Source organism: Suncus etruscus, chromosome 2 (assembly GCF_024139225.1).
Source record: "Suncus etruscus isolate mSunEtr1 chromosome 2, mSunEtr1.pri.cur, whole genome shotgun sequence".
Lineage (NCBI taxonomy): Eukaryota > Metazoa > Chordata > Mammalia > Eulipotyphla > Soricidae > Suncus > Suncus etruscus.
The window spans coordinates 20,528,310-20,556,307 of NC_064849.1; the positions used below are offsets into that span (position 1 = coordinate 20,528,310).

The 27,998-nt window shown below is 44.8% G+C and overlaps 1 protein-coding gene across 1 annotated transcript in view; it reads left to right on the plus strand.

Annotated features, from left to right (window-relative positions):
* Window positions 1–334: 334 nt before the first annotated feature.
* The window catches only part of SP110 (SP110 nuclear body protein), a 34,988-nt gene continuing 7,324 nt past the window's right edge, over window positions 335–27,998 (plus strand). Inside the window, exons 1-14 of the mRNA XM_049768913.1 lie at window positions 335–409; window positions 3,604–3,751; window positions 5,856–6,024; window positions 6,304–6,522; window positions 7,757–7,840; window positions 9,359–9,433; window positions 11,596–11,664; window positions 13,595–13,750; window positions 14,977–15,024; window positions 18,118–18,264; window positions 18,844–18,878; window positions 21,476–21,608; window positions 24,153–24,251; window positions 25,007–25,149. Of these exons, the coding sequence (XP_049624870.1) occupies window positions 3,605–3,751; window positions 5,856–6,024; window positions 6,304–6,522; window positions 7,757–7,840; window positions 9,359–9,433; window positions 11,596–11,664; window positions 13,595–13,750; window positions 14,977–15,024; window positions 18,118–18,264; window positions 18,844–18,878; window positions 21,476–21,608; window positions 24,153–24,251; window positions 25,007–25,149 (1,524 nt within the window). The 5' untranslated portion in view covers window positions 335–409; window position 3,604. The remainder of the gene's footprint in view (window positions 410–3,603; window positions 3,752–5,855; window positions 6,025–6,303; window positions 6,523–7,756; window positions 7,841–9,358; window positions 9,434–11,595; window positions 11,665–13,594; window positions 13,751–14,976; window positions 15,025–18,117; window positions 18,265–18,843; window positions 18,879–21,475; window positions 21,609–24,152; window positions 24,252–25,006; window positions 25,150–27,998) is intronic.

The window sequence follows — 27,998 nt, forward strand, 5'->3', positions numbered from 1 at the left end:
AGAGAGATGGGGATGGAATTGGGTTTATGCATCCATCCTGGGAGCAGAGGAGCTCGCAGGTGGGGCGACTTGCAGCAAGGTTTCTCTTGAGACTTTTTGAGCCCCAAGGAGCAGGGAGCACGGGTGGGAGCTCAGGGGACCAACTCCATGCACCTCGGGGAGACGTCCCCCGTCGAGCCTTCTCGCCTCTGGAGTCCCCTCCCCAGGCTGGTCTCAGGGGCCCCCCAGTTTCTCCCTCCAGTGTCCAGTGTTCCCTGCACCCACGGGCCTTGGCTTCCCGCCTTGTGCTCTGATACTTTCGCTTTTCTTTCCTCGCAGGCCACGTCCCTCCGAGGCACCGCCTTCCGCTTTCATTTCCCTGGGGTGCCCGCGTCTCCCGGCTCTCCGGAGGGCTCCGCCAAGCTTCCAGGTTGGTTTTTCCCTGCTGAATCTCTCCCTGGGCTTCGGGGCTTGAACTCAGCGCCTGCCTTGGCTGATTGCAGCTGCCTGCGGGTTGGAATGCAACTCCCAACCCTGGGAGTTGCAACTTCTAACCCTGGGGCGAGGCTCGCGTTTTGCAAAGAAGCTAGGTTGGGGGTTCGGGTCCTGGATGAAAAACAAGGGTTGGCCCGGGTGAGAAGCTGACAGGAGGCCCAACTCCTTCCCCTCTGGGATACCAGCCTGCATGATGGGTAGGTGGGTAGGTGGGAGGAACTTTGCCCTCTTCTTTCTCCTCTTTGGAATTCTAGGATTCCTGAGCCCAATCCCAAGCCAGTGGTAAGAAAGTGGGTGCAAAAGAGAAATTAAGGATAGTCATTTTTTAGGGACTTTTTGGGTATTTTTCCTGTAGCATATTTGCCATTATTTCTGAAAGACAAACAGTGATCTCTCTTCTATGTGGTATATATAGAAACACAGTCATCCAAAGGCCCTAAAACAGCAAAAACAGAACTGGTCTTGGGGGTGCGATGGTGCCCTGGGATTGTGGTGAAGGGAAGCTGAGACTCTAGTGGAGAATATGGTACTGGAATGTTCTGTGCACGAAACTCTGCTAGTATCATTATTGGAGATCACATTGCCTAAAATAAGAATTAAAATAATACAATAAATAAAATTAGAATGAAATAAAATGTAAAAGTATCCAGCAGTAGAACTCCAAGAGAACGAAAATTTCAAGTCATTTGAAACTAGTTAACCTGCTAGTTTGTTTCCATGAGGAGGTGTCTGAGAAATTTACTCTTCTTTTCTTTTTTCTTTCCCCATTCCTTTATTTTCTTGATCACTTTGATGAGCAACTTTGTTTTTAAGTTGTCAACTACCAGTGAGTTAACATGATGCATAGAATCACTCCTGGCTGTGCTCACAAAACCTGGTGAGGTTGTTAGGGGTGGAACTCGGATTGACCTTCGGCAAGGCAAACACCCTACCTCCTGTCCTGTCATATCACTCCTGCCCATAACATGGCTTTTTTGTATGTACAGTGCACATTGGACTTAATAGTCTGTCATTTTGCTTTTTTTGGTTCTGTATAGATGTTTATCTTTTGCTAATTAAAAAATAGCCCTTCAACCAATTAAAATCTAACCCTTCTTGAATGAGACATGGGATTGTACACTAATGAAAATGGAGCTTTGGTCAGACACGCTGCTTTGAGCCTCTTTGAGGAATCAAAACTGATGAGCACAGAGACGCCTGACCCCTGTTGTGGATTTATCCCATTGTGACTCCAAAGTCCCCTTTTCATCTGAGTAGTTTCCTTCTAACTTTTTTGGTATCATCTTAGTGACAATCTTCAACCTGGGCAGATTGTGGACCATCAGTTTCTCCTCTTCCTGTTCTCACCTCCCAGGACTCAGAATTTCGGCAACTCAGTTTTATGTTCATGTTCTATTTCATTGGCAGTTGGCCAGGATGTGCTCTGTAATTTTCTCCCTAATTATTGATACTGTCTCCTGGTCTATAAATATTTGGGTGTTGTGGGGCCGGAGAGATAGGGCATTTGCCTTGCATGCAGAAGGATGGTGGTTCGAATCCAGACATCCCATATGGTCCCTTGAGCCTGCCAGGAGCGATTTCTGAGCATAGAGCCAGGAGGAACCCCTGAGCTCTGCCAGGTGTGACCCCCAAACCAAATATATATATTTGGGTGTTTGTTGCATCTTGGAGTCACATTCATTGGTTGTAGAACCAGGGATAGCACCTGATGTAGATGTTGGGGTACAAGGGTCAAATTCTCAGCCTCACAACTCTCCCACTGAGCCACGTGCACAGGTTCTACATATTTATTATCTATCATTGACTCTCCTAACAAAGGAAAAAGCATCTCTCTGTTCTGAGACATGGATGAAAGATAGAAGTAAATGGGTAAAGTCCCTTTTCCTTATCACACCTGTCATACCCTCATGTGCTCATTTATTTATGTGTCAAATTATAGGTGATTTACTAAGTGCTCTAAATATCACAGGACTTCCATCTTTCTACCCACTTGGTAGATGAGTGGAATACTGTGAGTAGAAGATTAGTCTATTATCATGTAGTGGAGATCTGAAGCTGCAGGCCAGCAGCTTTACAGAGCACATTCTCAGTCAACTACCAAGAAAATAGAATATGAACAGAAAATTGAATTCTGTGTCCTGGGAGGTGAGAAACAGGTGGAGGAGTGTTTCAAGTCAACCCCTGAAGAGGTTGACTGATGGAGGGATGGAGGATGAGGTCTTTCTCCTCCAGCTCGGAGCATGAGTCTGTCACCCCATCCAGCTGACGGTCTGAAACAGCGGGTAAACAGCTCGCAGACAGTCAGGCTTGTGGAAATATTAGCTTTATTCGGTGGACAAGACTGAAGTCCAAAGTTTCAGCCTTAGTTGCAGCAAAAAGCCCCTTGCCCTCCACAGACCCTTGCTTTTATGCCCCAGAATCAGGTACCACCCAATGGTGGAATCAGATACCACCCAATGGTGGAAGCGGAATCAGGTACCACCCTAGGGTGGGGGCAGAATGCCAGGTCACACCCTAGGGTAGGGCACAATCATCGATCAGGGTAGGGTAAGTAACATAATAATCCCATAAAATATTTACATACACAACAGAGAAGAAACTGATGGTCCACAATCTGCCCAGGTTGAAGATTGTCACACAGTCATAGACTATGATACTTAGAACAATAAACCTGGAACCACAAAATTCAGTCCATGTTTCCAGCTCTACCAAGTTTCAGGGCTTCTACCTAATAACACTCTCTAAGTCTCTGTGCCTTATACACATGGGCTCAAGCATAGTAACTGTTGCATAAAAACCCCAGTAACCAACTAGCAAAGATGGTGAAGTTGCAGTAAGTTACAAGTTGAACCCCTCCAGCAAAGTCAGGAACCTGGGAATTTTTAGCTCATGGTGCGAATTTAGAGATTTTAGCATCTACATTCTGTTCTCCTTTGGGATTGCCAGGCCCATTGAGGGCACTGACCAGCTTTCACGGGATGTGGTCTCTGCTTCCTATACTCAGAAATCTCATTGGCAGTAGCTGTGGCTTAGCAGACTGCTGGGGAGGGGTTTCTGGAGGCCTGGATCCCTCTATGCCTGCTGTGCTCATCTTTTATTTTTCTCTTTATTCCTGTGCTGTGTCTCTAGGATGTTCACCCAGTCCCGTGCCTTAGAGGTATACCTTTTCCAGCACTTCAAGAAACAGAAAGTAGACATTGCTTATGCCATATCCAAGCCTTTTCCCTTCTTTGAAGGCCTCCGAGACAGCTCCTTGATCACCGAGAAAGTGTATGGGGTGAGTCAACCTGACAGTTTTCCCATGGTAACCACCATCTAATGTCTAATGATCAAGAATTAAACTGCTTATCCTCAGCATATCTAGAGTTAAAAAAAAGTCTGTACCCTTAGGCTGATTATCACTGAAGAAGGATGTTCTAAGAGTTGCTGTAACAAATGACCACACACCAGGGGCTGTGAATATCAGAGATGAGATCTCAGATCATTCTGGAGGGGTGTGTGTGTCAGAGGTAGGAGTCCCCAAGTCTTGTGTTGGCAGGACTAGTTCTGACACCAACTTCAAAAGGACAGTCTTGCTCTCTGACTGTTCCAACCTGGGGCATTACTGGAGGCCCTCCCAGATCCACAACTTTCCTATGTAGCAGCATCTCTTCCTTCCCTTTGCCTATCTGGATGTCCCTCACCACCCTTTTCTCTGTCCATCAGGACATCAGACATAACCAGATTTCTTCCTCTGCCTCACCTCTCCCTGTGTGTCTTCTGCTTCTCTTCAATTTTTTTGTTTGTTTTTGGGTCACACCCAGCAATGCTCAGGGGTTACTCCTGGCTCTATGCTCAGAAATAGGCCCTGGCATGCTCAGGGGACCATATGGGATACCAGGAATCGAACTACCTTCAATCCTGGGTCAGCTATGTGCAAAGCAAATGCCATACCGCTGTGCTATCTCTCCAGCCTCATTTTCTGCTTCTCTTCTAAAGACATTTGAATGGGGTTAGGACCTCACCCACCTAATCCAGGATGACCTTATATCAAGACCATTATCCCCATTCTCTCTGCAAGGACCACCCCCCAGTCCGAGCATAGACACAAGTTTCAAATGGACAACCTTTTGGAGGGAGGAGGGGCATCTTTGTACCCACTCAGGCATTTATGGTTCACAGTTTGCTTAGCCTTGGATCAAGGCTGACGTTGAGAGGTGTGGTTATGCAGACCAAACTCAGCATCCTTTTCCTAGAATCAAAATAAATTGTTGGGGCCAGAGCAAATAGCACTATGATAGGGTGTTTGCCTTGCACGCGGCTAATCTAGGACAGACTGTGTTGGATCCTTGGTAACCCTTATGGTCCCACAAGCCAGGAGCAATTTCTGAGTGAAGAGCCAGGAGTAACCCCTGAGTGTTACCAGGTGTGGCCCCACCCCCCAAAAATTGTTAAAATTTTCTGATTGCTTGTCCACAGAGGTGCTAAGAAGGCCAATAAAAAAAATGGAATGTGTGCTAAAGGATGAGATCAAGACAGGGGAGATTAACAAGCAGTCATGGACATTCAGACTGCCCCATCACTGCCATATTTTCCATGCTGCAGAATTCTCTGTCCAGAACCTTAAGGAAAGACCCACAATAGCCACCTCTAGCACCACTCCCCTTCCCCACCACTTCTCTTTTTCTTTGGGGGCACAAGTTAGCAAGATTCACATAACTGACTTGTTTTGTTAACATGGTTCAGACCATAATGGTTGCAGTGGTATTAATGTTTAGGGTAGAGATACATATAGCTGCTCTACTTTGCAGCCCAAGACTCCCATCTTGGAAGTCAGAAACTGCCCACCTTCCTCCTCTTACTCTCCCCTTTAACAGTCTCAGTTTTGTAATCAAGGGTAATTTGTCATCATTGACTATCGGCCAGTCTCTAACTACCACAAATGAGTAAGATCCACTGTACTGTAGAGTTATCCCGAAGGTTACATTGTGCATGTCAGGGACCCACTAGACCTGTGAGTGATTCACTTCCCATTTGCTTGCCTACACAGTTGACAAATCCCCTCTTACCCGAGCAAGAACATTTGCTCCCAACATAGAATGTAATCTAAAGTAGGAGCCGAAGAGATAGTACAGTAGTAGGACATTTGCCTTGCATGTGGCCGACCTGGGAGGAACTCAGTTCAATTCCCAGCATTCCACATGGTCCCCCAGCCTGCCAGGGGGCAACTTCTGACTGCAGAGCCAAGAGTAACCTCTGAACACCATGGGGCGTGGCCCTAAAACCAATCAAACAATCAATCAATAAAGTTTTTTTAAAAAAGAAGAAAGAAAATAGCCCAAGTAGATGAGAGCCCCATCCCACTGCAAAACCCTTTCCCAGCTCCTGTGTTCTCTTGAAAGGAATCCCTGGAAGCCTTTTGGAATCATTCGCCCATCTCAGTGGTGGTGTACAAGATCCTCACCATGCTGGAAAAGACATTCAGCCTGATGGTTTTGCAGAACCTCTTTAGTTATATCAACCTGCAAGAATACCCCAAACTGCAGCATTCTTATCAAAGCTTCAAAAAGGGTATGAGCCTCTGACAACATCTATGATTTAGGCTTTAGGACTGGAGAAAAGTTACATTCTGCAGCCTGGGTGATGGATAATCTAATTGCTTGCTGTCCCTGTGGGATGGTAAGGACTCTGGTCATCAGACCCACTACCCCAATCTTGGGTTCTCTGCTCTTGGGGGGAAGGTGTGTAACTGTGCCCCATCCTAGTGGAAATCAAATGTAAAGAAACCCCCTTGTCCAGTAACTCATGCCCAGGATTCTAACATTTGCCTTTTTTACCCGGAACCCCTAGCTCTCACTGAATATGGAGATGGGTGCAGAACAGATCCTAACCTCTTTGAGGTCCCCACCAGCCTAGCAGATGGGCCCTCCTCCCTCCAGATTCAGACCTTGGTCCCCAAGAAAATCAGAACACACACATGTCTTCGCGCTGATCTGGAAGAATCTTGCAGTCTTGCAGGCCCCAGCATGGAGCTTCCAAGAAGCATCCAGAAACAAAGATTCAGTCCAGGTGAGCCATAGACATGTCCATCTGCCCACCAACACCTACCCACACCCTCCCAGCCTGGAGAGAACTACACCTGAGATCAGGACCTGGTTTCAGCTCTGTTGTTCTGCTCCTCCTATGAGCCATTCATAAAGGTGAAGGGCATGGCCGGCTTCTCCTGGAACCATGTGGTTTTGTGAATATTTTGACTCTTCCCTCTTACTGATTTGGTAGCTCTAATCTATCATTCTTTTCCTTATTTTTAGCAACAATTTAGTATCCCAAATAAATGTTGTAGACTTGCAAGAGGTGCAGAGATCCTTTCCTGGCACTGTGCAACTTTGATGTTTACTTGGTGAAGGTCACTGGGAAGGTAGAGGTTGGGCTCCCACTTCCATTCCAGACTCACTGTCACCAGGACCAGAGGGCATGGAAGACAGAGGCCTGGGAATTACATCAAGGGAAACACGGAGAAAGAGAGTGACAAAGATGGGGGCAGCAGAGTTGATAGATAGATAGATAGATAGATAGATAGATAGATAGATAGATAGATAGATGATAGATAGATAGATAGATAGATAGATAGATAGATAGATAGATAGATGTGCAGACCCAGAATGGACTGTTTATTCAGGTTGTGTCAAAGCCAGTGCAATGTAGTGACATCCAAACGCCAGCCAGATCCACAGTCAGGACTCACTTTTGTGTGGTTTCATCAGATAAGCTCACATGCTATTATCTGATTTCACAACATACATCTCCATGTTGTCCATGTGCACAACATATGCCCATACTCCTTACCTCTTACCTAAGGGTTTTCCTATTATTTCGGTTTCACTTCTGTGTGACTCAATTTTATAGGAATAATGTTATAGAAATTCTTAGGTAATCCAGAACTTGTAGGGGTTTGGGGAAACTTGGGATTGTGTGTATGTGTGTGTGTGTGTGTGTGTGTGTGTGTGAGAGAGAGAGAGAGAGAGAGAGAGAGAGAGAGAGAGAGAGAGAGAGAGAACAGACAGACACAGAGAGAGAGAACAGACAGACAGAGAGAGAGAGAAGCTGGGCACAGATAAGAAGGAGATATTCTGGATGTGGAGTATTAGAACCCCCACTCTCACCCCCATCTATCCCTCATTCTCCCACTCTACCTCACCAATTCTGGGTTCATTATTTAATTGGCTAGAATAGGTCCTTCTTGTTCTTTTTCTTGTGAATTGTGGATTGTGGAACCTGAAACCCATTTTCTTCCTCTATCTAGTATCCAGTGAGAACCTGAGCTCGCTAATAATAGTTAACGAAGATGTTCAAGAGATTCCTAGTGTGGCTCCAGGCCCAGTACCAGGTAATCCTCACTTAACACCTCAAGATGGTCTTGGTAGAGGCTGTTTGGTTCTTCCCAGGAGCTACTCCTGCTCCCAACCACCACCACAACATAGCTGCAATATACTCCATCCTTGGGGACTTGGAAAGGCCAGAGCTGGACATTCTTGGGCAGAAACAGAGACAGAGACAGAGACTTGGGTATGCCAAGGGGTAGAGCTGGAGAAAGCAGTGATACAAAGGGTAGGAGTTCAGCTTGTGCTCACCAAGCCTGGACTCTGAACACCCTACAGACTCTGCCAGACAGAGACCAGTTAATCTGTCATGAAGGTTATGCGGGGTTTCTAGGAGAAAGAGACCTCACTGGAATCAGAGCAAGACTACGTTTCTGAGTACAACTCAGTGAGGTAAAGCTCAGAACTTCTCCATCCAAGGGCAAAGCTAGTAAAACCTGCATAATCCAAGTATGGATCTGATGCCGCAGCACTATAGGGTCCATCTTCTCAGTTTTTGCCCTGACTATAGGTTAGCTTGAACTTTCAACCTTCACTGCTTCTATGTCTCATGAGAGTTTGAAATGCAGCAAATAACAGCAAAGGCAAATGACGCTTCCAGCTGCAAAAGCCAGAATTGAAGAGGACGTCATTGCCTGTGTAAGTGAGGTACTAGCTTGCTCTAGCAGACCTCATTATTGGAGCTTCAAGATTTTCTGTCTTTCTTAATATAATAAGAACTAGAACCACTGAGTTGATTGGCTGGTCAGAAGTGTCACAAGCGTGAGCAGATACAGGCCCTGCCTCTTCAACAACCCCCGTTCACATGCCACACTTGGTTTCTTCTTGTTTCTCTTGGTGAAATAATCACACATGTGCAGCTTAAAAGCTGTCTCACTCCTAGACCTCGAAATCATGACATGTATATTTGCTTTGGTCTTATTTGTTCTCTGTGAAATACAAGTAACTTGACTTATTAGGGAAGTTTGCTTAGATAAATATAAAGGGAGAGAATGAGAAGGATATTCAAAAGAGAACACGGGTTTTTGTCATAAAGGCAATGCACATTGCAAACCCAGAGCCTGGCAAATGCCTATGAGGTAAGTAAGTTCACACAGCACTGGTAGCTGGGAAGGCTATTTTCATGTTTCCATGCTTTTGCCAAGGTAGTTTCTACATAATTTTCCCAAACTTTTTGCAAAGTCTGCTGCAAGGATGATTAGGAAAGGGGAGAGTTTGCACTGTTGATACTCTTTGTGGACTTTGTTAGTGTGACCTAACTGGAACCAGTTGTAGAACTTCTCCACCCAGGGGTTCCAGCTGTTAGAGCTGCAGCTGGATGATAGAATTCAGTTTCTTGACTTCAAGAACTGGAGTCCCAGTTCTGAGATAGTCAAACGTCACGAATGAAGACAGAGTCAAACCCTGTGCCAAATCTTCCCCAGCCTATGCTGCCTGGGAATCCTCCCCTACTCCTGTTAAGGCCCCTGGAACCTTCTTTTTTGTCTGTTCTGAGTTCTGGAATGAATTTTGCTTCTTTTTCTCAGATGATACCTCTGAAGCAGATGACCTCATAGAGATACAGGAGGCCCCTCAGACACCTCCCAAAACACCCAAGAAAGGTAAGGGTGGCTCCTTTGCTCAGGAGCAGGCAGAGGTGAGTCTAGTTTCTCACTGTGTCCTGCCTTTAGCACCATGGTAGTCATGGGCCTCTGCCTGGGTTATTTCTTTGATACCCACTTCTGCCTCTTCCACTAAGACCTTCAAAATTACAAAAAAAAAAAAAAAAACCAAGAAAAATTGAGAAGGGCCATTGACATACACACCCTGCTGGCAATATCTATTCTAAACCATGACAGCCTCCTGATCTACAACCTGGTGCATTAATTACACCCACCTCTCACTTAAGCTACATTTGAACTTCTGCAAGAAGGAACAACTTCCTCTAAAGTCTATGCCCTGGCTTTGCTCACCTTTTGGTGGAAGGTAGGCCAGTGCATACCTCTTACTACCACTCCCCAGAATCTCTCCATACTCCCCACTCCTGTCCTTAACTGGTCTACTGATGCTCCTACTTTCTCTTCAGCACTAACACATTGATTTCCTGGCCACTTTTCTGGGACATCTCAAAGACTGAGTTAGTGCTTGTCTGTTTTCTCATGCCCTGCATCTTCTTGAACACTTTCAAGGTACATGAGACTAGTATGTTTATCCAATATCATGACTCCCAAATCCTCCCTTTGTTCATTTCATCCACCTGGTCTTCAATGATGAGGGTTTCTTGTTTATTTACAGTGTCTGAGAGCAAACTCAGGCTCCCTGCATGTGAAGTATAAGTTCAGTACCACTGAGCCACTTTCTAGACCCTTCCTTCACCAATTCTTGGCTTCCCCTAGCTCCAAGGCAATCTGCAGACCCTATCAGCATTCAAACCTGCTCACCTTCACAATAATTAATTTCAGAAACCTTTTTCTCTTAAAACAATTTAATTAAAGAACCATGATTTAGTTATTGATACTTAATTTTAGGCATGTCATATTTCAATACCAATCTCATCACTTGTATCAACTCCCTTCATCAGTGCTCCTCTACATCTTCATACTCCCCAGATACCAACCACCTCCCCTACCACATCTTCCCTTTTGACAAGCACATTACAGAGTTCAGTGCTTTTAGATTTGATCTCATGCTTAGCTCTACAGTTTTCCCACATATAACTGAAGCACCAGTTTGTTCCTCCATTTGTCATCTTCCTTATTGTCTAGGTTTCTTTCTCATTCTTTCTCTTTTTCCTCCCTCAGCTCTTGGGTCAAGGGTGACCCAGGCATCCCATTACAAAATACCTTTTCTTGATGCCTGATTATTCAAATTAATGTCTATGGAAAGAAAACTATTGTTCAACCTCTGATCTTTCCCTCTTGACTTTCATGTTCAAAAACTAATTTGACAATATCCGTCCCTGATTTCTTTCTTATGCTTTTGTTCTTCAAATGTCACTGAAATGATGTTTGAACAGAACATCTTTGTTTTGTCTTCATGATGCCTGCACAGACAACTCCTTTGCAGTGGGGACAGCCTCACTTCCACCAATGATACTTTCAAAGCTTGAGCTCATTGTTTTCCAAACTCCTACTGCCTCACCACCTCCTTTTTATTGGAAATGACTTTTCCTTCTACTTTATAGAAAGCTCCAGATGGGAATCAACTCACTTACTGCTGAAAATCTTGAGTGGTTCTCTTGCTTTCTTTCCAATCTCTTCTTCCATAATCCTTCTTTCTTTCACTTGCACGTCCACTCAACCAATGTTCAAGCCTAAAAGGAGCTTTCTCTTCTATTAATATACTTTAGCTTCCTCCAGAGCTCTTAACTTAATTTCACAATCAGTATTCTAGAAATGAGTTAACTAACCCCAGTACTTTGTTGTCTCTTCTCCTCAGCCACCTAAGAATTTCTTCTTGCCTCATTAGTCTACAGGGAGCATCAGCTAAAATAACTGCTGCCCTTATAGTCAGTGTGGAAAGTCATCACCATTAGTTTAGCAGAAACATTTTTAGCTATTTTAAAAAAAAAGGTATCTGGGGCCCAAGACATTCAACAGAGATTAAGACACTTTTCTTGCCTGAACCTGATTCTGGGACAAATTCCTGGCTCCAAATATGTTCTCCTGAGCACTGACAGGGGTCATTGGGGCACAGAACCAGGAATAGCCCCTGAGTACCACAGGATGTAGGTGGCGCCAAAAAAAAAAAAATAACACAAAATTCTGTCTTATATATTTTTTAGCAAAGAAAAGAAAAAGAAGTGTCTGGTCCACTCCAAAAAAGAGAAAGTCCAAAAAGTGTCCCCTCAAAGGTAAGACAAGAGTATGGGAAGAGCTTGGGAAGCTAGGGACAGGACACATCTGTAAATAAAGGTGTGGGAATTTCAGTGTTAATTTTGAATGCAAGGGAGAGCTATTGGAGTGATGGATCCCCCTTTATTGGTGAAGGAGGATGTTATATATTCTAATTTGATCAAGTGTGGTACTGTGTAATGATGAATTGGAAAGAGCAAGGAATACGAGCAGTTAAGGAGAGGATACGAGAGTTGGTGGTTGTCTGGTTTCAGATGTGACCATGGAGATGGAGAGAAAAGGTCAATTCAAGAGGAGCTGTAGGCATAATTGATAGGACTCAATACACTAGAAGCTTAGCATTCAAGGAAAAGCAAGGCTGGCCCTTTAGTTTCTGGATGTAATAGCTGAGTAAATGAATGGTAGAGAATTACTAAGAGAGGGTACAGGATATTAGGGGAAAGATTTGAGAATTCAGTTTCCACTATGGTTCCACTAAGCACTTCCAGGACTGATCTCAGATCTCCCTTTGCACAAAGCCATGAATAAGCCCTGAGCACACGGGATGTTGTCGCTCTAAATCCATAACAAACATACAAGACTAGCATTTGAAATTAAAACTGTTTTTAAAAGGAATTGTAATAACACTCAATTAATTACCTGTTTCATTTATTTATAATACTAAAAACACTTACAGTGAAAAGAAATGCAATTTATGGAATGAGGGGGGATGGGGAACCGCACATTGACTTAGTCATGCTGAAAAAGTGCAATTTTTAAAAACTGGAGATTTGGGGGTCAGAACAATAGTCCATCCATTAGCACATTTGCCTTGCATGCAGCCAATCCAGATTCAATCTCTGACATCCCACTTGGTCCCTGGAGCACTGCCAATAGTAATTCCTGAGCACAGAGACAGGAGTAACTGCTGAGCACCTGTGGGTGTATCCTAAAAAACAAAAAAAGAAAAGAAATTTTAATGTCTACCTGAGGGTACTCTAATATGTGAGTTACAAGAAAAACAGTTAACTTGACAAAGTAGTGAACTCTGGATTCTTTTGTTTTAGTCCGCAAAAAAAAAAATCTCTTGGATGATTGAATCTCCTTCCCAGTAGAGATCATGGCACTTAGTCTTATAAGCCTACATACTTAGCCTGCTTACTTTGCCTACTTCCTCAGGAAGTGTTCCCTGATGTTATCTATTTAGCCCCACCCACTTCTCCCGGAAGTGACTCTGGGGGTAGCTAGCTGCTCTCTGACATACCCTGCTGGTAGGGAGAAGTATGTTCCCCTGGCCTCTAATGGAGTGGTGTTTTTTTGGTTTTTAAGTCTGGGCTGCTCAAAGGGAATAATCTGCGGCAGGTTCTGATAGAATGATTCTTATTACTAGAAAATCTTCATTCCAGAGGGTGTGCATCCCCAAGCATTTATGAGGCATGCACCTTTCCACAGCAAAACAGACTCAACCACAACTCTGAGCCCCCATTGCCAGCCCCTGGTACTTACTCTCATCTGTAGGGACCCTGTTTCTCAATTCATTGGCTTCTTTTGTCTAAAAGATTTTCTCTTCTACCCCTCATACATAGATGGGTGTGGAAGGTTCTGGGGAACCTTGCAGGATGCCTCCTATGCTGATAAGACCCCATGACCTTTTCTACCCCAATGTGGCCACACAGATAGAATCAAGAGAAAGCCCCTACTGATTGGGAGTTCCCCAAATTCATTTGGTTGGTTTCAACAAGTAGTACGCAGGGTGTATTTATTTGGTGAGTTTGGAGGAGGGAAACCTGGTGGCAAGAGAAAGGTGAGCCACAAGCAAACATATCTTACAGTGGGATTGGACTGGGAGAACAATCTCTGATAGAGAGGGAAATCCACTGGAAACCCCATCACAGCTATTCACCTGCCAAAAGAAAAGAAAATTAATTTATATAAAAATTATTCTTTAAGCAGGGACAGCCACGCCTGGTCATGAAATTCAAGAGCAGCAGCTCCAGGTGGAAGATTCAGCTGCCCCAAGGATGGTTGACACCCCCAGGGACGTGACAAACATGACAAGGTCCCAGCTGAGAAAGACCAAGTGTGCCCAGGCACTCACACCAGAGGGTGAGGCTGGAGAGCTTAAGTGGCAGGTCCCCTAGCAGCTGTGGGGTTAGGCACCCATGAGAACTTGGCATTAACGGGGGAGGACAGAGGAAGATGGTCAGGTGTGACAAGAGGGACAAGACACACTAATCCCTCCCACTGGAATCTTCTCAATGGGTGCATAGTACATTTCTGAGTTCCTTAACCACTCCCAGTGGTGTTTGGGGGTTTGGGGGTCTCTCCCAGATTCGTGCTCAGGGATCACTCCCTGCAGTGTTTTTTCTTAGCTCTCATAAAATTATTTTATACCTACCCTCCTTAAAATTCTTAGGCAGTCATCTCTGCTCATCTTTTCCCTTTACATTTCCTGGTCTTAAGTTTTGGCTCAAGTCATCCTTCAGATCTGTGGCTCATCATATTTCTATAGTTTCTTAGAACCTTGAAAATCTAGCTGTTTTAAGGAGAAGCATATTTTAAATAACCTTTATATGCACAGCTGGAAAGTCCTTATTAAATATAACTTACGTCCAAGTAGACTGGAATACCTTTTATTTTTTAAATAGAAAGATATGTTTGCTTTATTCGGGCTGGAGCAATAGTGCAGCAGTAGGGCATTTGCCTTGCATGCGGCCAACCAGGATGGACCTGGGTCCATCTCCTGCATTCTATATGGTCCCCCAAGCCAGGAGCGATTTCTGTGCACATAGCGAGGAATAACCCCTGAGCATCACTGGGTGTGCCCCCCAATATCTTATTTAAGCACCGTGATTACAAACATATGTATAGTTGGGTTTAAGTCATAAAAAGAACACCCTGCTTCACCAGTGCAACCTTCCCAACACCAATGCCCCCCATCGCCCTCCTCCCTCACCCCCTGCCTGTATTTGAGACAGGGATGCAATGTCTTTTGGTAAGTCTCACGGTTTTCTAATTTCACTTGTGATGGGAAAAGAGAGGGAAACTTACTTAGAAGTATTGATATCTTGGAACCAGAGTGATAGTATAGGGAGGAGGGCACTTGCCTTGCATGTAGCGAACCAGGATTCAATCCTTGGTATCCCTTATGGTCCCTTGAGCACACTAGGAGTTATCACGGAGCACAGAGCCAGGAATAACCTCTGAGCATTACCAGTATGGTCCCTAAACAAACAAACAAACAAAAAAAAAAAGCAGAAAGAATCATTGTTAGCTCAAAGTTGTGGATCAACATTCATAGTCATAATAAAAATTGTGTTGGTTTGTTTTAGAGAAAAAATCGAGCCTGTCAAGTCCCTGTAGAACATCAAAGAGAAAAGGTAAGCAACAAAAGCAAAGTCCTTCACCCTGGAACTTGCCACAGACCTCACCTGGCAGAGCAGACTGATCTCCAGTCACACACACACAGGACTCCCTAGAGCCAGTCTCCCCATGCATGGCCTCCAGGCCACTCCATCAGAGAAAGATCCGCCCACCACCCTGACTCCAACAGGACCTTGTCCTTCTGTCCAGAGGCAAGGAGAGGTTAGGTGCTGTGCAAGTCAGGACCCAGAAAGGAAAAGGGAAGGTAGGACTTAGAGGCCCAATGCCAGTAAGTAGCTGGGTTAAAATTACTCACCTTCAGAATCATACCTAATACCTGCTTACCCTTCGGCAGTACCTCCCTTCACGGATAGTGTTTGCAAGAAACAAACACTAGTGAGATCATTTCTCTGCTCTTCAGCTTTCCTCCTGCGGTCCTCTTTCTCCAAGCTCTCTCCTTCCTGTCCTCTCTCCTTTCTCCTTCTCTTGTTGTAGTCATGCCATTTGTTGGAATGCTCTAGATTCTGTCCCCTCTTTTGGGTCCTGGGCACCCTTTGGAGAACCTCTCCTCTTTTTTTTTTCTTTTTAAGCCACATCTGGTTCTGCTTCCTGTCAGTACTCTGGGGACTATATAGCATATTGGGATCTAATCCAGGTTAGTTGCAGGCACCCTACCTACTATACCATTACTCTGGCCCCAGCACCTCTCTTGATATAGGATATAAATATGTACTGGTAGAGCAGTACCCCTTCTTTTACAATATCTTTTTAAATTTTTTTTGGTGGGGGGGGTGACATCCAGCAGTGGTGGCACTCAGGGGTTACAGCTCCTGGCTCTGCGCTCAGAAGTCACTCCTGGCAGTCTCAGGAAACCATATGGGATGCTGGGACTCTAACTGGAGTCAGTCCAGGGTTGGCTGAGTGCAAGGCAAAGACCCTACCACTGTGCTATCGCTCCAGCCCCTCAATATCTTTTTTTAAATTTCCTCCTCCCCCATTATTGTGATGTTGGGGTCACACATGTACCTGATTGGAGTTTACTGACATAACGTTTTTGCAGTGCTCTCCAAGCAATTGTGCCTTAAGGTGCTCCCTGAGGTCTGTACTTGCAGATTTATGTACTTAATTGAAATACACAGGTTATACTAATAGTGCTCCTTGCAGGTTGTACCTGTGCTCCTCTGGGGCATCACTTCCTGGCTATGATGCTTGAGACCCTTTAATTGTGTTGCTTACATAAGTTATCCCATCTACTTTCACATATCCAGCTACACTACATCTAGGAAGCCACCTGGGTACCAGGGAGCATAGATAACAGAGAATGCAAGGATGGTGCTCAGTGTATGTGGGATACCATTGATTTGAACTTAAAACCTTGTGTTTCAAGCCATGGCATTTTTCTTGAGGGCCCATGAGCTTTGCCATGGGCATTCTCTGAATTGTTATTTTTTTTTCTAGTACAGCTGAATCTCACAACTTGATCCAAGAGGGTTCACAGACCTGATTTGCCCTCTTCCTGTCTCTTCCTCCGAGTACCCAACTTACAGTCTCCCTAAATTAAAGGAAGCTTTGGATCTGACAATTCTTTTATTCTCAACAAAGTCCATTTCAAGTGTTTGTGTTACTGTCTCCTTACTACCAACTTCTTTAAAAAAATTTTTTAATAATGATTTATTTAGGGGCAGGAGAAGTAGCATGGAGGTAGATAGGGTATTTGCCTTACATGCAGAAGGTTGGTGGTTCGAATCCCAGCATCCCATATGGTCCCATGAGCCTGCCAGGCATGATTTCTGAGTGTAGAGCCAGGAGTAACCCCTGAGTGCTGCCAGGTGATCCGAAAACCAAATTTTTTTTTATTTATTTCAACACCATGGTTACAAACATGTTAGTAATTGGGTTTCATTCATAAAATGCACACCCGTTCACCAGTGTGCAACTTTCCTGCCACCAATGTTCCCCATTTCCCTCCTCCACCATCCCCTGCCTGTCTTCAAGACAAGCATTGTATTTCTCTCTCATCATGGTAGTTAGTAGTGCAATTATTTCTCTAATTTTTCTTGCCACTCTTTGTGTGGTGAGCTTCATATTATGCACTGGTCTTCTGGCCCTTGTCTCTATTTTCTCTGGGTATTATTATTATACTGTCTTCTATTTTTCTTTTTTTTTTTTTTTTTTTTTTTTTTTTTTTTTTTTTTTTTTGGTTTTTGGGCCACACCCGGTAACGCTCAGGGGTTACTCCTGGCTATGCGCTCAGAAGTCGCTCCTGGCTTGGGGGACCATATGGGACGCCGGGGGATCGAACCGCGGTCCGTCTCCTAGGCTAGCGCAGGTAAGGCAGGCACCTTACCTCCAGCGCCACCGCCCGGCCCCTTTTTTTTTTTTTTTTTTTTTTTTTTTGGTTTTTCTTCTATTTTTCTTAAATCTCACAGATGAGTGATACTATTCTGTTTATCTCTCCTACTCTGACTTATTTAACTCAACATAATAGTCTCTGTACCCATCCATGTATAGGCAAATTTTGTGACTTCATTTTTCTCTTAGAGCTGTGTAGTATATTCTATTGTGTAGATGTACCACAGTTTCTTTAGCTACTCATCTGTTGTTGGACATCTGGGTTGTTTCCAGTTTTTTTAACCGTCAACTTCTTGAGTCTAGTTAACATTCACACCTCCTTCCCCCAGAAACAATGATTTCATTTTGGTGAGCTCAAGGGCATCACCATAGACCGGGAGGAGCAAACAAATGTGATGCTATTTATTGATTCAGCAAATAACTGAGTTTTGTGTTTTCAAACACATGTCCTGGGAGCTAGGGCCTTGCCACATTTCTGGGGCCTTGCCAACTGTGGCACAGGGCAAGGAACATCAGAGGGAGAAAGAAGGGACTAAATGGAGGGTCATGAATGGGAAGGATTCAGACAAATCACCACCAGAATGGACAAGAAACCATTATAGAGATGGAGCAAGGGGGCCATGAGGAGCTCGAGCTCACCTACATGGCTTGAAAGGTTGTATGGGTGCTGGAGGATGAGAAGAAGGAACAGAAAAGGTGAGGGGGAGCCTGAGGAACACGATTATAAGGAATCATAAATCCCTCTTTCCCATGGGCAGATGTACCTGGCAACAGAATCCAAAAGCAGCAGCTCCAAGTGAGGAATAAGGCAACCCCAAAGATGGACGACACCCCTGGAGATGTGAAGATCATGACGAGGGCCCAGAGGGCAAAAACCAAATATGCTCAAGCGTCCACACAAGAGGGTGAGGCTGGAGGGGTTGATACCAGAGAGCTGGAGAGGTAGGGTCCTCCAGCAGCGGATAAGGTGGGCACTAATGGGAACTTTGTATTAGGATAGGACAGAAGACAGGAACATGAGTGGTTCCCTCCATGCCATTTGACATCACTTGCCTGGATCTCTACTCCCACTGTCACATTTCTTCTGACAATCCCCATGACTCTGAGAAATCCAGGTCTTGTCTGCTTAGGAGAGATTCAGAGACGCTGGGTCCAGTTAATTAATTAATTTATTTACTTATTAGACCTGGGGGTCACACCCTACAGTGCTCAGTGCTTACTCCTGGTGCTCTGTGCTCAGAGATCAATCTTGGCAGGATTCAGGGATTATATGGGATTCTGGGGATTGAACCCAGGTCAGCCATGAGCCAACAAGTGCCTTACCCTCTGTACTGTTACTACAGTTCCTTTCCCACCCACTCAACCCCCCACGCCCCCGCTTGAGTCTTTCCAAGTGACCTATGACTCTGGATCCAGGTAATGATCCCATGACAGAAATGGCAGCAGTTGCTAGTGGCCATGTTGTCCTCATCATTTCTCCACAGAGACACCCACACGAAGGCGGCTGAGGCGTCGTCTTTGACACTCAGGATGCAACACGCTGCCTGCTCCAGCCCCACCAATTGCCATACTTCTCTGTGTCTCAAATGAGAAGCAATGACGGAGATCCAAGCACATTTTCCCTCTGAGTCTTTCAATGTGGTGTCTGAGCCAGATGATCTGTACTTGGAGGTTGTGTGCCCTGCCAAGTGTCCTGGGAGTACCTGGTTTTGCTCAAGGAAAGTGGCAGGAAGTGAGAGGCCATTTCTAGGTCACAACTGTGCGTCTGTCTCTCTGTCTCTCTTTCTTTCTGTATTTCTCTCTCTTTATCTCTCTCTTTTTTCTATAATGGAAGTTTGCCATTGCTCCTCAGTCCCTGAGCTGCAGGAGAGTGGTGTGAGGAACCTTAGCTTGTGTGATTATGAGGTGATAGGAGCATATTATTCTGACCCAGAGCTTGGCCAGCATTCCCTCCAAAGGTACAGCTAATGACCAAGCCTGATATTTTTCCTCCTGAAACACTCTGTAGCATCTGAGCCCCTAGACCCCCAGTAGGAAATCCCCCTGGCTGCCTTCTGTTCTTTTGTTCCATTTCATGCTGTTTCCCAAAATGGGTGATCCCACCCCAAGGGGTTGGGGGCTAGAATGGTTTGGTTGAAACCTTAGGTGCAATTGGGGAGGCACTTTCAGTTAGTTTAAGATTTATTTTCAATGTTCAGGGTGCGCTTAGTGATTTTTTTTTCTTTTTGCGAAGAAATCCATAGGCAGAGAGGAAACATCTGGTCTAAACACACATCTGGATTGATGGCATCTTACCATGGTCCACTGAGGCCTCCAGCAGTCCCCTGAGATTGGAGAGGCCCCTAAATTACTGCAGCTTTGCCTCAGCAGGCCCATCCTCACTGTGATACTCTGTGGAAATCTCGTTTTCACTTGAACTTTTTCTTTGGAGGACCCACAGATTTTCTAGAGGGCGGCATGTTCTTTTTGTATTGAATTAGGCCTAATGATTCTATAGTTAACTTAGCTCTAGATTTTTGTTTTTGTCCTTTACCTCCAAAGGAGAAGTTTTGAGTTATGGGTTTTGTTTATTTAATTTAGCTTATTGAAGCAGTTTTTCTTCCACAGTGACTGAGGCCAGAGTTTCTCATGTGACACTGTAGACCATCACGGTGGGGGCAGTCCTATAAATCTTGGGATGTTCCGTGTTCTCAAGACTTACAGGATATAAAAATGCTAGGAGCACCCACCTCCCAGTTGGACAAATGAAAGGTTTCCCAACATTAAAAAACCTAGGGACTGGGGATTGCAGAAATCACTGGGTGTTAGGAAAGTCTGCTATGTCCTCATATTCTAGTACACATATTCCGCACCATTATGTAGCAGAGAATGTTACTAATATATTAGCTCACACATGTTTAACTCACCATACTCTACCCCTTCTCATATCTCAGCAACAATTTGCCATTTGTTCAAAGTCAACTCAGAAAAATATTCCCCCAGAAGGAAAGCCAGCAAGAGAAAGACCTTCTCTAGACTCTCCAGAGCCTGGCCTACTTCTTGGGGGAGGGGGCATTGTCACTTTTTCTGCTTCTTCCCAAACTTTAGAGTTCATACACCTGATTCCTTTCAACATGGCCCAGCCAGGGCCTGACCCCTTAGCCAGAATGAGGACCCAGTTCCCTTTTTCTGCAGGGGAAGCTTCCAGCCACTTAGCGGGAAGAGAGAAACTCCCAGAGGCCCAAAGCCATAAGTCAGGTTCTCCTGGGGAGTGGTATGTGGCAAGTGGATAGTATGGCAGGAAGTAGAAGCTACTAGGGAATGGATTATTATGCTGTGTATCCAGTTGTTCAATTATGATCCTGCACATATGAAACCTTTCTTCTATGTTTTAAACCAATGTTAATGGCAATAAAAATGATTTTAAGGCAAAAATGAAGAAAAAAAACTGCCTTCTACTTCTTTGTTTCAAGAATCAGGGAAAGCCTCAGGAAAGCCAGCAAGCCGGGCTGTGTTCACATTTGCTGCGGGAGAGTTCTGTCTTTCTGCAGAGGCAGAAGCAGGCAGGAAGGACCTGCTAGAGACACACACTGGAAAGCAAAACACTCGTGTGTGTGTGTGTGTGTGTGTGTGTTTGTGTGTGTTTGTGTTTTTATGTGTAGAGTCTTGTTCCTGCTGTTTTCTGAGTCTGCAGTATATGCTTAAAGTTGGCTCTCCAGCTGGTGCAGCACCTCGTGCCAGTGTGAAAAGTAGGTTCAAATCAATGAATCCATGCATCTGCCTCTTCCTCCATCACAAGCTAACTTGTGCCCACATGACTCCATGGTCTTGAAACCTGACCAAGGTGTGACGTTGGACTCTGCCCCTATTCCTCTCCTGAAAGGTGGAACCCCAGCTCATAGCCCCCCACAAGTGAGAGGCAGAGGCTGTGGTGGCATCTGCTTGTCTGCTGCTTTATAATCATCAAGAAAACAGTAACTCTTCCGACCTTCGTTTAAATAGTATTTAACCCATTTTACATATTCACATTCGGGCTAAAAGGAGCTGTAATCAGTCTAGGTCAAATTCCAGGTCTTTAGTCTCTTATACTGAAAAATAATGATAAGGCACATCTTCACCCCCTTTTGTTCCCTTTAGAAACATGAGAGAGTAAGAGGCAGAGAACAGGCAAAGGTTGACAGTCGTTCCCACCTCCTGGCACATGTGGGGTCTCTGTGTCATGAATCCAAGGATGGATTCCAGAAGCGGGTTCAGAAGACAACCCCACCTGGTGCCCACCTTCCTCAGTGTAGTACCCACTCATCTTATACAACTTCTCCAAGACTAAGCTTAAATCCCAATCTCAAGATGGACCAGGTGGCAGTGGTGTGTGTATGTATATGTGTGTGTGTGTGTGTGTGTGTGTGTGTGTTTATCTGAAGAGATAGTACAGTAGGCAGGCACTTGCTTTATATACAGCCAACCCTGATTCAAATCTCCAGCACCACATAAGATCCTTTGACTACCACTGGTTATGACCCAGAAACCAGAAAGGAAAACTGGGGGTATTGACATATGGGTTGAAGAGGACCAATACCATGTTTGTTGCTGTTACTTTTCATCCAGTCATTTCCTCGCCGTGGCCTGTCACTGATAGTATACCAACTCTCTGATCTTTTTATTGGGGGGGGGTGGTTTAAACCATACCCAGGTATTCAGGGCTTACTATTGGCTCTGTGCTCAGAGAGCATACTTGGTGGTGCTCAGGGAACCTTATGTAGCACTAGGATTTTAACCCATCAGCGGCTGTTCCAAATGAAACCACTCAGCCCTCTACTCTCTCCAGCTCCTGGTCTTGCCCTATCTTTCTACGTGAAGGATTCCATGTTCCTTTCTGGCCTGCACCCCAACTTCCTGAACTTGCCTTAGGGCTCTTACTGCTGTCCTCTCACTCTCCCTGTTGGAACATCTATTCTTGATCTCTTCTTGACTTCCTGTCCTAACTACTTCCTTTCCACTGCAAGCTCTGAGCTTTCTGCACACTTAGGAAGTGATGTAGGCCAGCTCTGAACATGCCTTTTCCTTGGGGGTCCCTCCCGAGAGGATGCCACTTTGCTGGCATGAACAGATGAAACTGAGCCAAGAGGTAAGTGGTAAGGGGCAGGGCCATGTTCTGGCTGTGGCATTCATTACTCAGGACAGAGTCCTGTCTACCTGGAACTGCCCAGAGTTTCCCCACACCACACACAGTGCCCCATGGATTTGACATGAGAATCAGTTCTGTGAAGTAGAAACAGAGTTTCTGTTGCCTGCAAACACCCCTTTGGAATTTCATTTGTGGCCAGATTCACCTTAGGAAGCTGCAGCAGTGACCTTCCCACCCCACACTTGCTGTTGATCATAGGTAGAAACCTTGCTAGTGAATTTGAGAACCAGAGTTTCAAGAATTCTGCAGATCAGCTCTCAGACATGCTTCTTCAGGGAGTCAACTGCCCCTTACCCCTGCCCTATGACTCCTTGTTCCTTCAAGGCAGGGAATCCCCAAGGGCCAGTCCAGTGACACATTTCTCCTTCCTGTTCTTCACTTTAGGAACTATGGCTTTTCCCCCCATTAACTCAGCTCTGTTCTTGTTCTGACACTTTCCTGTTTTTCATGCATTTGCTTTCAAAATTTTCTCTAAGTCAGCGAGCTGGACATGGTGCCCTGACATGATCTTATAGAACTCGTGAAAAACCATGAGGGGCTAGAGTGGTGGTGCAAGCTGTAGGGAACCTGCCTTGAACACACACTAACCTAGGACAGACTGCATTTCAATTCCCCCGGCGTCCTATCTGGTCCCCCAAGCCAATAGCAATTTCTGAGCGCACAGTCAGGAGTAAGCCCTGAGTATCACTGGCTGTGGCCCAAAAACAAAAACAAAAAGAAGAAAAAAGAGACCATGAGCATCAGAGTGATGATCTAGAGGGTAGGGAGCTTGCCTTGTATGCAGCCCACCCAGGTCCAACCTTAAGCATCCCTTTTGGTCCCCAGGCCCTTTTAGGATTGATCCCTGAGTACAGAGCCAGAAGTAACACTTGAGTACCACTGGATGTGGCCCTCAAAAACAAAAGCTCATGGATCATTCCCCATCCAAGACATGGCTCCTGAAGTTCACCTTCATGAATCCCTCCAATAATGAAAGAGGGATGCAGGAATTCCTGACATTTATTTTTTAGTAACCACTTCTGAATCAAATCCCTGCTTGGGGTTCTGAATCTCCAAATCCCACCACATGCATCATGCAGATGGGTCAAAAGCACTCAAGGTTTTATTCCATTCTGAGAGGAAGAAGCAGGGAAGCAAGAACAGGAGACCGATGCTGGTAACATCTATTTGGAGGGAACTGGAGAGACATGGATGGATGGACACCACCTTCTGTTAGACCAGTGGAGGCATGACACAGCATGAAGGCCAGTTCTTTAGGAGGCAAATATGTTCACCAAACAGGAGCTCTTCGTTTTTCCAGGCTTTCTACATGTTAATTAGAGACCCTGAGAGAGAGAGAGAGAGAGAGAGAGAGAGAGAGAGAGAGAGAGAGAGAGAGAGAGAGAGAGAGAGATTGAAGACACTTTTCTTTCTTTTCTTTTTTTTTTTTTTTTTTTTTTGGTTTTTGGGCCACACCCGGTAACGCTCTGGGGTTACTCCTGGCTATGTGCTCAGAAGTTGCTCCTGGCTTGGGGGACCATATGGGACACCGGGATTGAACCTCGGTCCTTCCAAGGATAGCGCAGGCAAGGCAGGCACCTTACCTTTAGTGCCACCGCCCGGCCCCGACACTTTTCTTTCTATTTTCAGAAATTACCAGAGATGAGCATGAGGACTTTCACTTACCAGTGCTTCCCGTGACCTGTGGTAAGGCCAGAGGACTGTTATACAAGGAGAAAATGAAAAAGGGTGAGTAGGGCTTGATACCCTGTGGAACCATCCATGACTGGTAAACTCAGAAGTAGTTGAAAATTCTTGCAGGAGGTGGAACAGGAAATGGAGCCTCCAGGCAGACTCCAAGATAGACCTGGAGCTGGATATGAAGGAAGTTTTGATGCACACAGCAGATCTATTCTTGGCTCTGAATATCCCTGAGCACTGCCAGGAGTGACCTCTGAGAATAGAGCCAGGAATGATCAAAACAAGACAAAACATATATATATGTATATATATATATATATTTTTTTTTTTTAAGAAGGCAATTTTAGAAACGAAAGTGATATGACAGTATGTAGGTAGGGAACTTGCCTTACACTTAGCCAACTGGGTTTCAGTTCCTGACACCCCATATGGCCCCCTGAGTACCCCTAGGAATAATTATCAAGCACATAGCCATGAGTAAGCCCTTAATACTGCCAGGTGTGGCTCCATAAAGAAAAACATGAATACAAGAATTTCTAGCTTTTCTGTGTCTAGAAGCCATCTGTGGCATCTGGATCCTAGCCACAGGGAGTTAACTTCACATGCACACTCTCCCCATCCCTGGCTGCTCAGACTTCGGGTTCTCTCCCGCTAGAGAGAGGAGGCATCCATATTCCTCACGGAGTAAGGGGGTCACTCTGGACCCAGAAAGGTGGAATAGCACAGATAAGAGAGAGCTACGGGTCGGAGTGAACTCACAGGGCATGGACTTGGGTCCTAACATGAGCTGTGATGCTTCCCAGGAAGCACTGTGAAGTGCATTCAGAATGAGCAGGGACGATGGCTCACACCACAGGAATTTGAAGGAGAAGGGCAACGGGCCAAGTCCAAGAAATGGAAGAGAAGTCTCAGCTGCAGAGGGAAGACGCTGGAGTATCTGCTGAAGGTACTATAATATTCCTGCACAGAGTAGGACAGGCTGCAGTCACTGACGAAACTTTGAATAGGTTTCCACATCACGACTGAGAAGTTATTAAAGTAACTTGTGTGGCAGGGAGCTGCCAGGTGGAGAATTTACACGCTGGCCAAGGGCTTGAGGGCAGGAGAGATGGAAGGAGGTGCTGGAAGACATTCAGACCAAGTCAGAGACTCTGTAACCCTCTGTCTTCTAGCTACCTCCTCAAAACCAGACCTACCAATCTGAAACCCTCTGTGAGTCAGGTCCAGCTCCCCTCACACCACTATTGTCAGTGTCTGGTCAGTCCCCTCTCTCTCCATGTCTGGGAAACAGACAAGGGGTGGGCTTCATGGTCTCCACCAAGTAACTGTCACAGACATGTCATTGGGCATCATGGAGATTTTATCTATGGAGATTTTATCTACAAAGAAAGAGATGTATTGGAAATCATGTGCATCTAAGAACTAGGAAAGAGTGCTGGGAAGACAGCACAGTGGGCAGAGCTCTTGCCATACATACGGTTGATCCTGGTTCAATTTCTTGCTGTTGCTCCGACTGAGCCACATCCAGAGGTGATCCCTGAGCACAAGACCAGGAGTAATCCCTGAACACAAAGTCAGGAGTAAGTCCTGATCACTGCTGGGCAAACACCCCACCCCACCCCCCCCCAAAAAAAAACACGGAACAAAATAGAAATGGAAAAGAAGCAAGAACAGGTCTGAAATTTGAGTAACAGGAAAAAAGTGATTATCCTAAGGGAAGTCCTACAAAAGAAGGGCTTAACGGAAGTGTGAGTTTTCCTTTCAGACACCTTGAGCTTGAGGCCCAGGAGAAAATCTGGATACAAATATTTACTAGAAAGTAGGAACTTCAAAATGTACCCAAGAGCCTCTGAAGCAACTATTCATTGGTCCCTTTCTCTTTCAGACAGGATTTTTATTCTGTCCTCCCTCAAAGAGCATCAAAAAAGAGGTAAGTAGCAGGAAAATTTCTACCACATTCTCGTGGCCGTGTGTGTGTGTGTGTGTGTGTGTGTGTGTGTGTGTGTTTGTCTGTCTGCCTGTCCTTCCCTGTGCAAAGGGTCACCTTTGAGTCCTCATACTCAACCCCAAGTGACCTTCACCTTTCCACACTACATCTCCATGGCATTGGCTTTTTGTACTGATCCCTGGTCATGTTAGGTTGTTTTCATAGGAAGCAAATATGAGATTATGCACAGACATTGTCCAAAAAGATCTGGATAATTGTACACACACCCCACATGTCAGAAACAGGGGTTTTATCTGAGAATTGAAAAATTGAAACAAGGTTATTCTTTTTTATATATTAATATCTTTATTTAAACACCTTGATTACAAATATAATTGTAGTTGGGTTTCAGACATGTAAAGAACACTTGCTGGTTTTTGTTTTAGGGCAACACCCAATGGCACTCGGGTTACTCCTGGCTCTGCTCTCAGAAATCGCCCCTGGCAGGCTCAAGGGACCATATGGGCTGCCTGGGATTGAACCAGGGTCTGTCCAGGGCCAGCCGAATGCAAGGCAAATGTCCTACCACTCTATGATAGTTCTGGCTCCCAAGATTATTCTTGATGGAATGCACACAGTTCATCCTTCCACTTGTTTTTACTCCCAAATAGAATTGTGTATTTAGACTGAGTTTTTTTTTCTGCCAAGACTCTCTTTTGGGTGAAAATGGGAGCCACCAAATGGTTGCCCCAGTTGCTCTACTTCAGACTCCACAGTTGCTTAACTATGTTCTTAAATATGAGTCCTGCCTATGAGCTTTTCACCAGAGCCTCCAGCAGAGGTATTAATGCCTCACTCATCTTGACCTTGAGTTGGTCTGATATTAGTTGTATTTATTCAAAGTTTATAATAGTGGATCTCCCATGCTTTATTATATAAACATCTTTTCCATGCTATTTTGAAATGCATTGACATATATTGGGGTACTCTATGTGGTAGCAACAAATTACAGAAAAATACAAATTTGCATGTTTTAAAATATTCAGCTACAGAACAGTAATATTTTTAATGTATGTGTTCTTAACTATAAACTCATTCTCCAGTTGATGGTAAACCATCAACCAAAGGTAGTGAAGCCAAGAAAATTTTAGTAAACAATTTGCTTTTTTGTTTGGGGACCATAGCCAACTGTGCTCAGATGTCACTCCTAATAATGTGTTGGAGATACAATTTTGTGTCAGGGAAACAGCCTGGGTTGACCATATGCCAGACAAGTGCCTAAACCAATATGCTAGCTCTAAGGTCCCAAGACTTTAGTAAACTTAAAATAACAATTCATATGCAAGGAGCCTGATTGTTTTTTTAAATTATATTTATACACCGTGATTACAAATATAATTGTACTTGTATGATTACAGTCATGTAAAGAACACCCCCCTTCACCACTGCAGGATTCCCACCACCAATTTCCCAGATCTACCTACTCCCCACCCCACCCACACCTGTACTCGAGACAGGCTTTCTTTTTCCCTCATTCATTCACATTGTTATGATAGTTTTCAGTGTAGTTATTTCTCTAACTGCACTTATCATTCTATGTGGTGAGCTTCATGTCATTAGCTGCACCTACATGGGAGGATGGGGGGAAGTAAGGGTTGGGACTGAGGCAGTAATATATTAGAAAAGAGCTTTGTAGGGCAGTATCAAGGTCCCAATACAAGATGGATATTATGGATATATAGAATATATGCACACAATAATATCAATATGAAAACAAAGAGAAAAAATTTCCACTGACTGTCCCAATATAAACCAGTGCTAGAACAGCCTGCCCAAGGAGCCTGATTGTATTCAAGCGAATTTGTAGG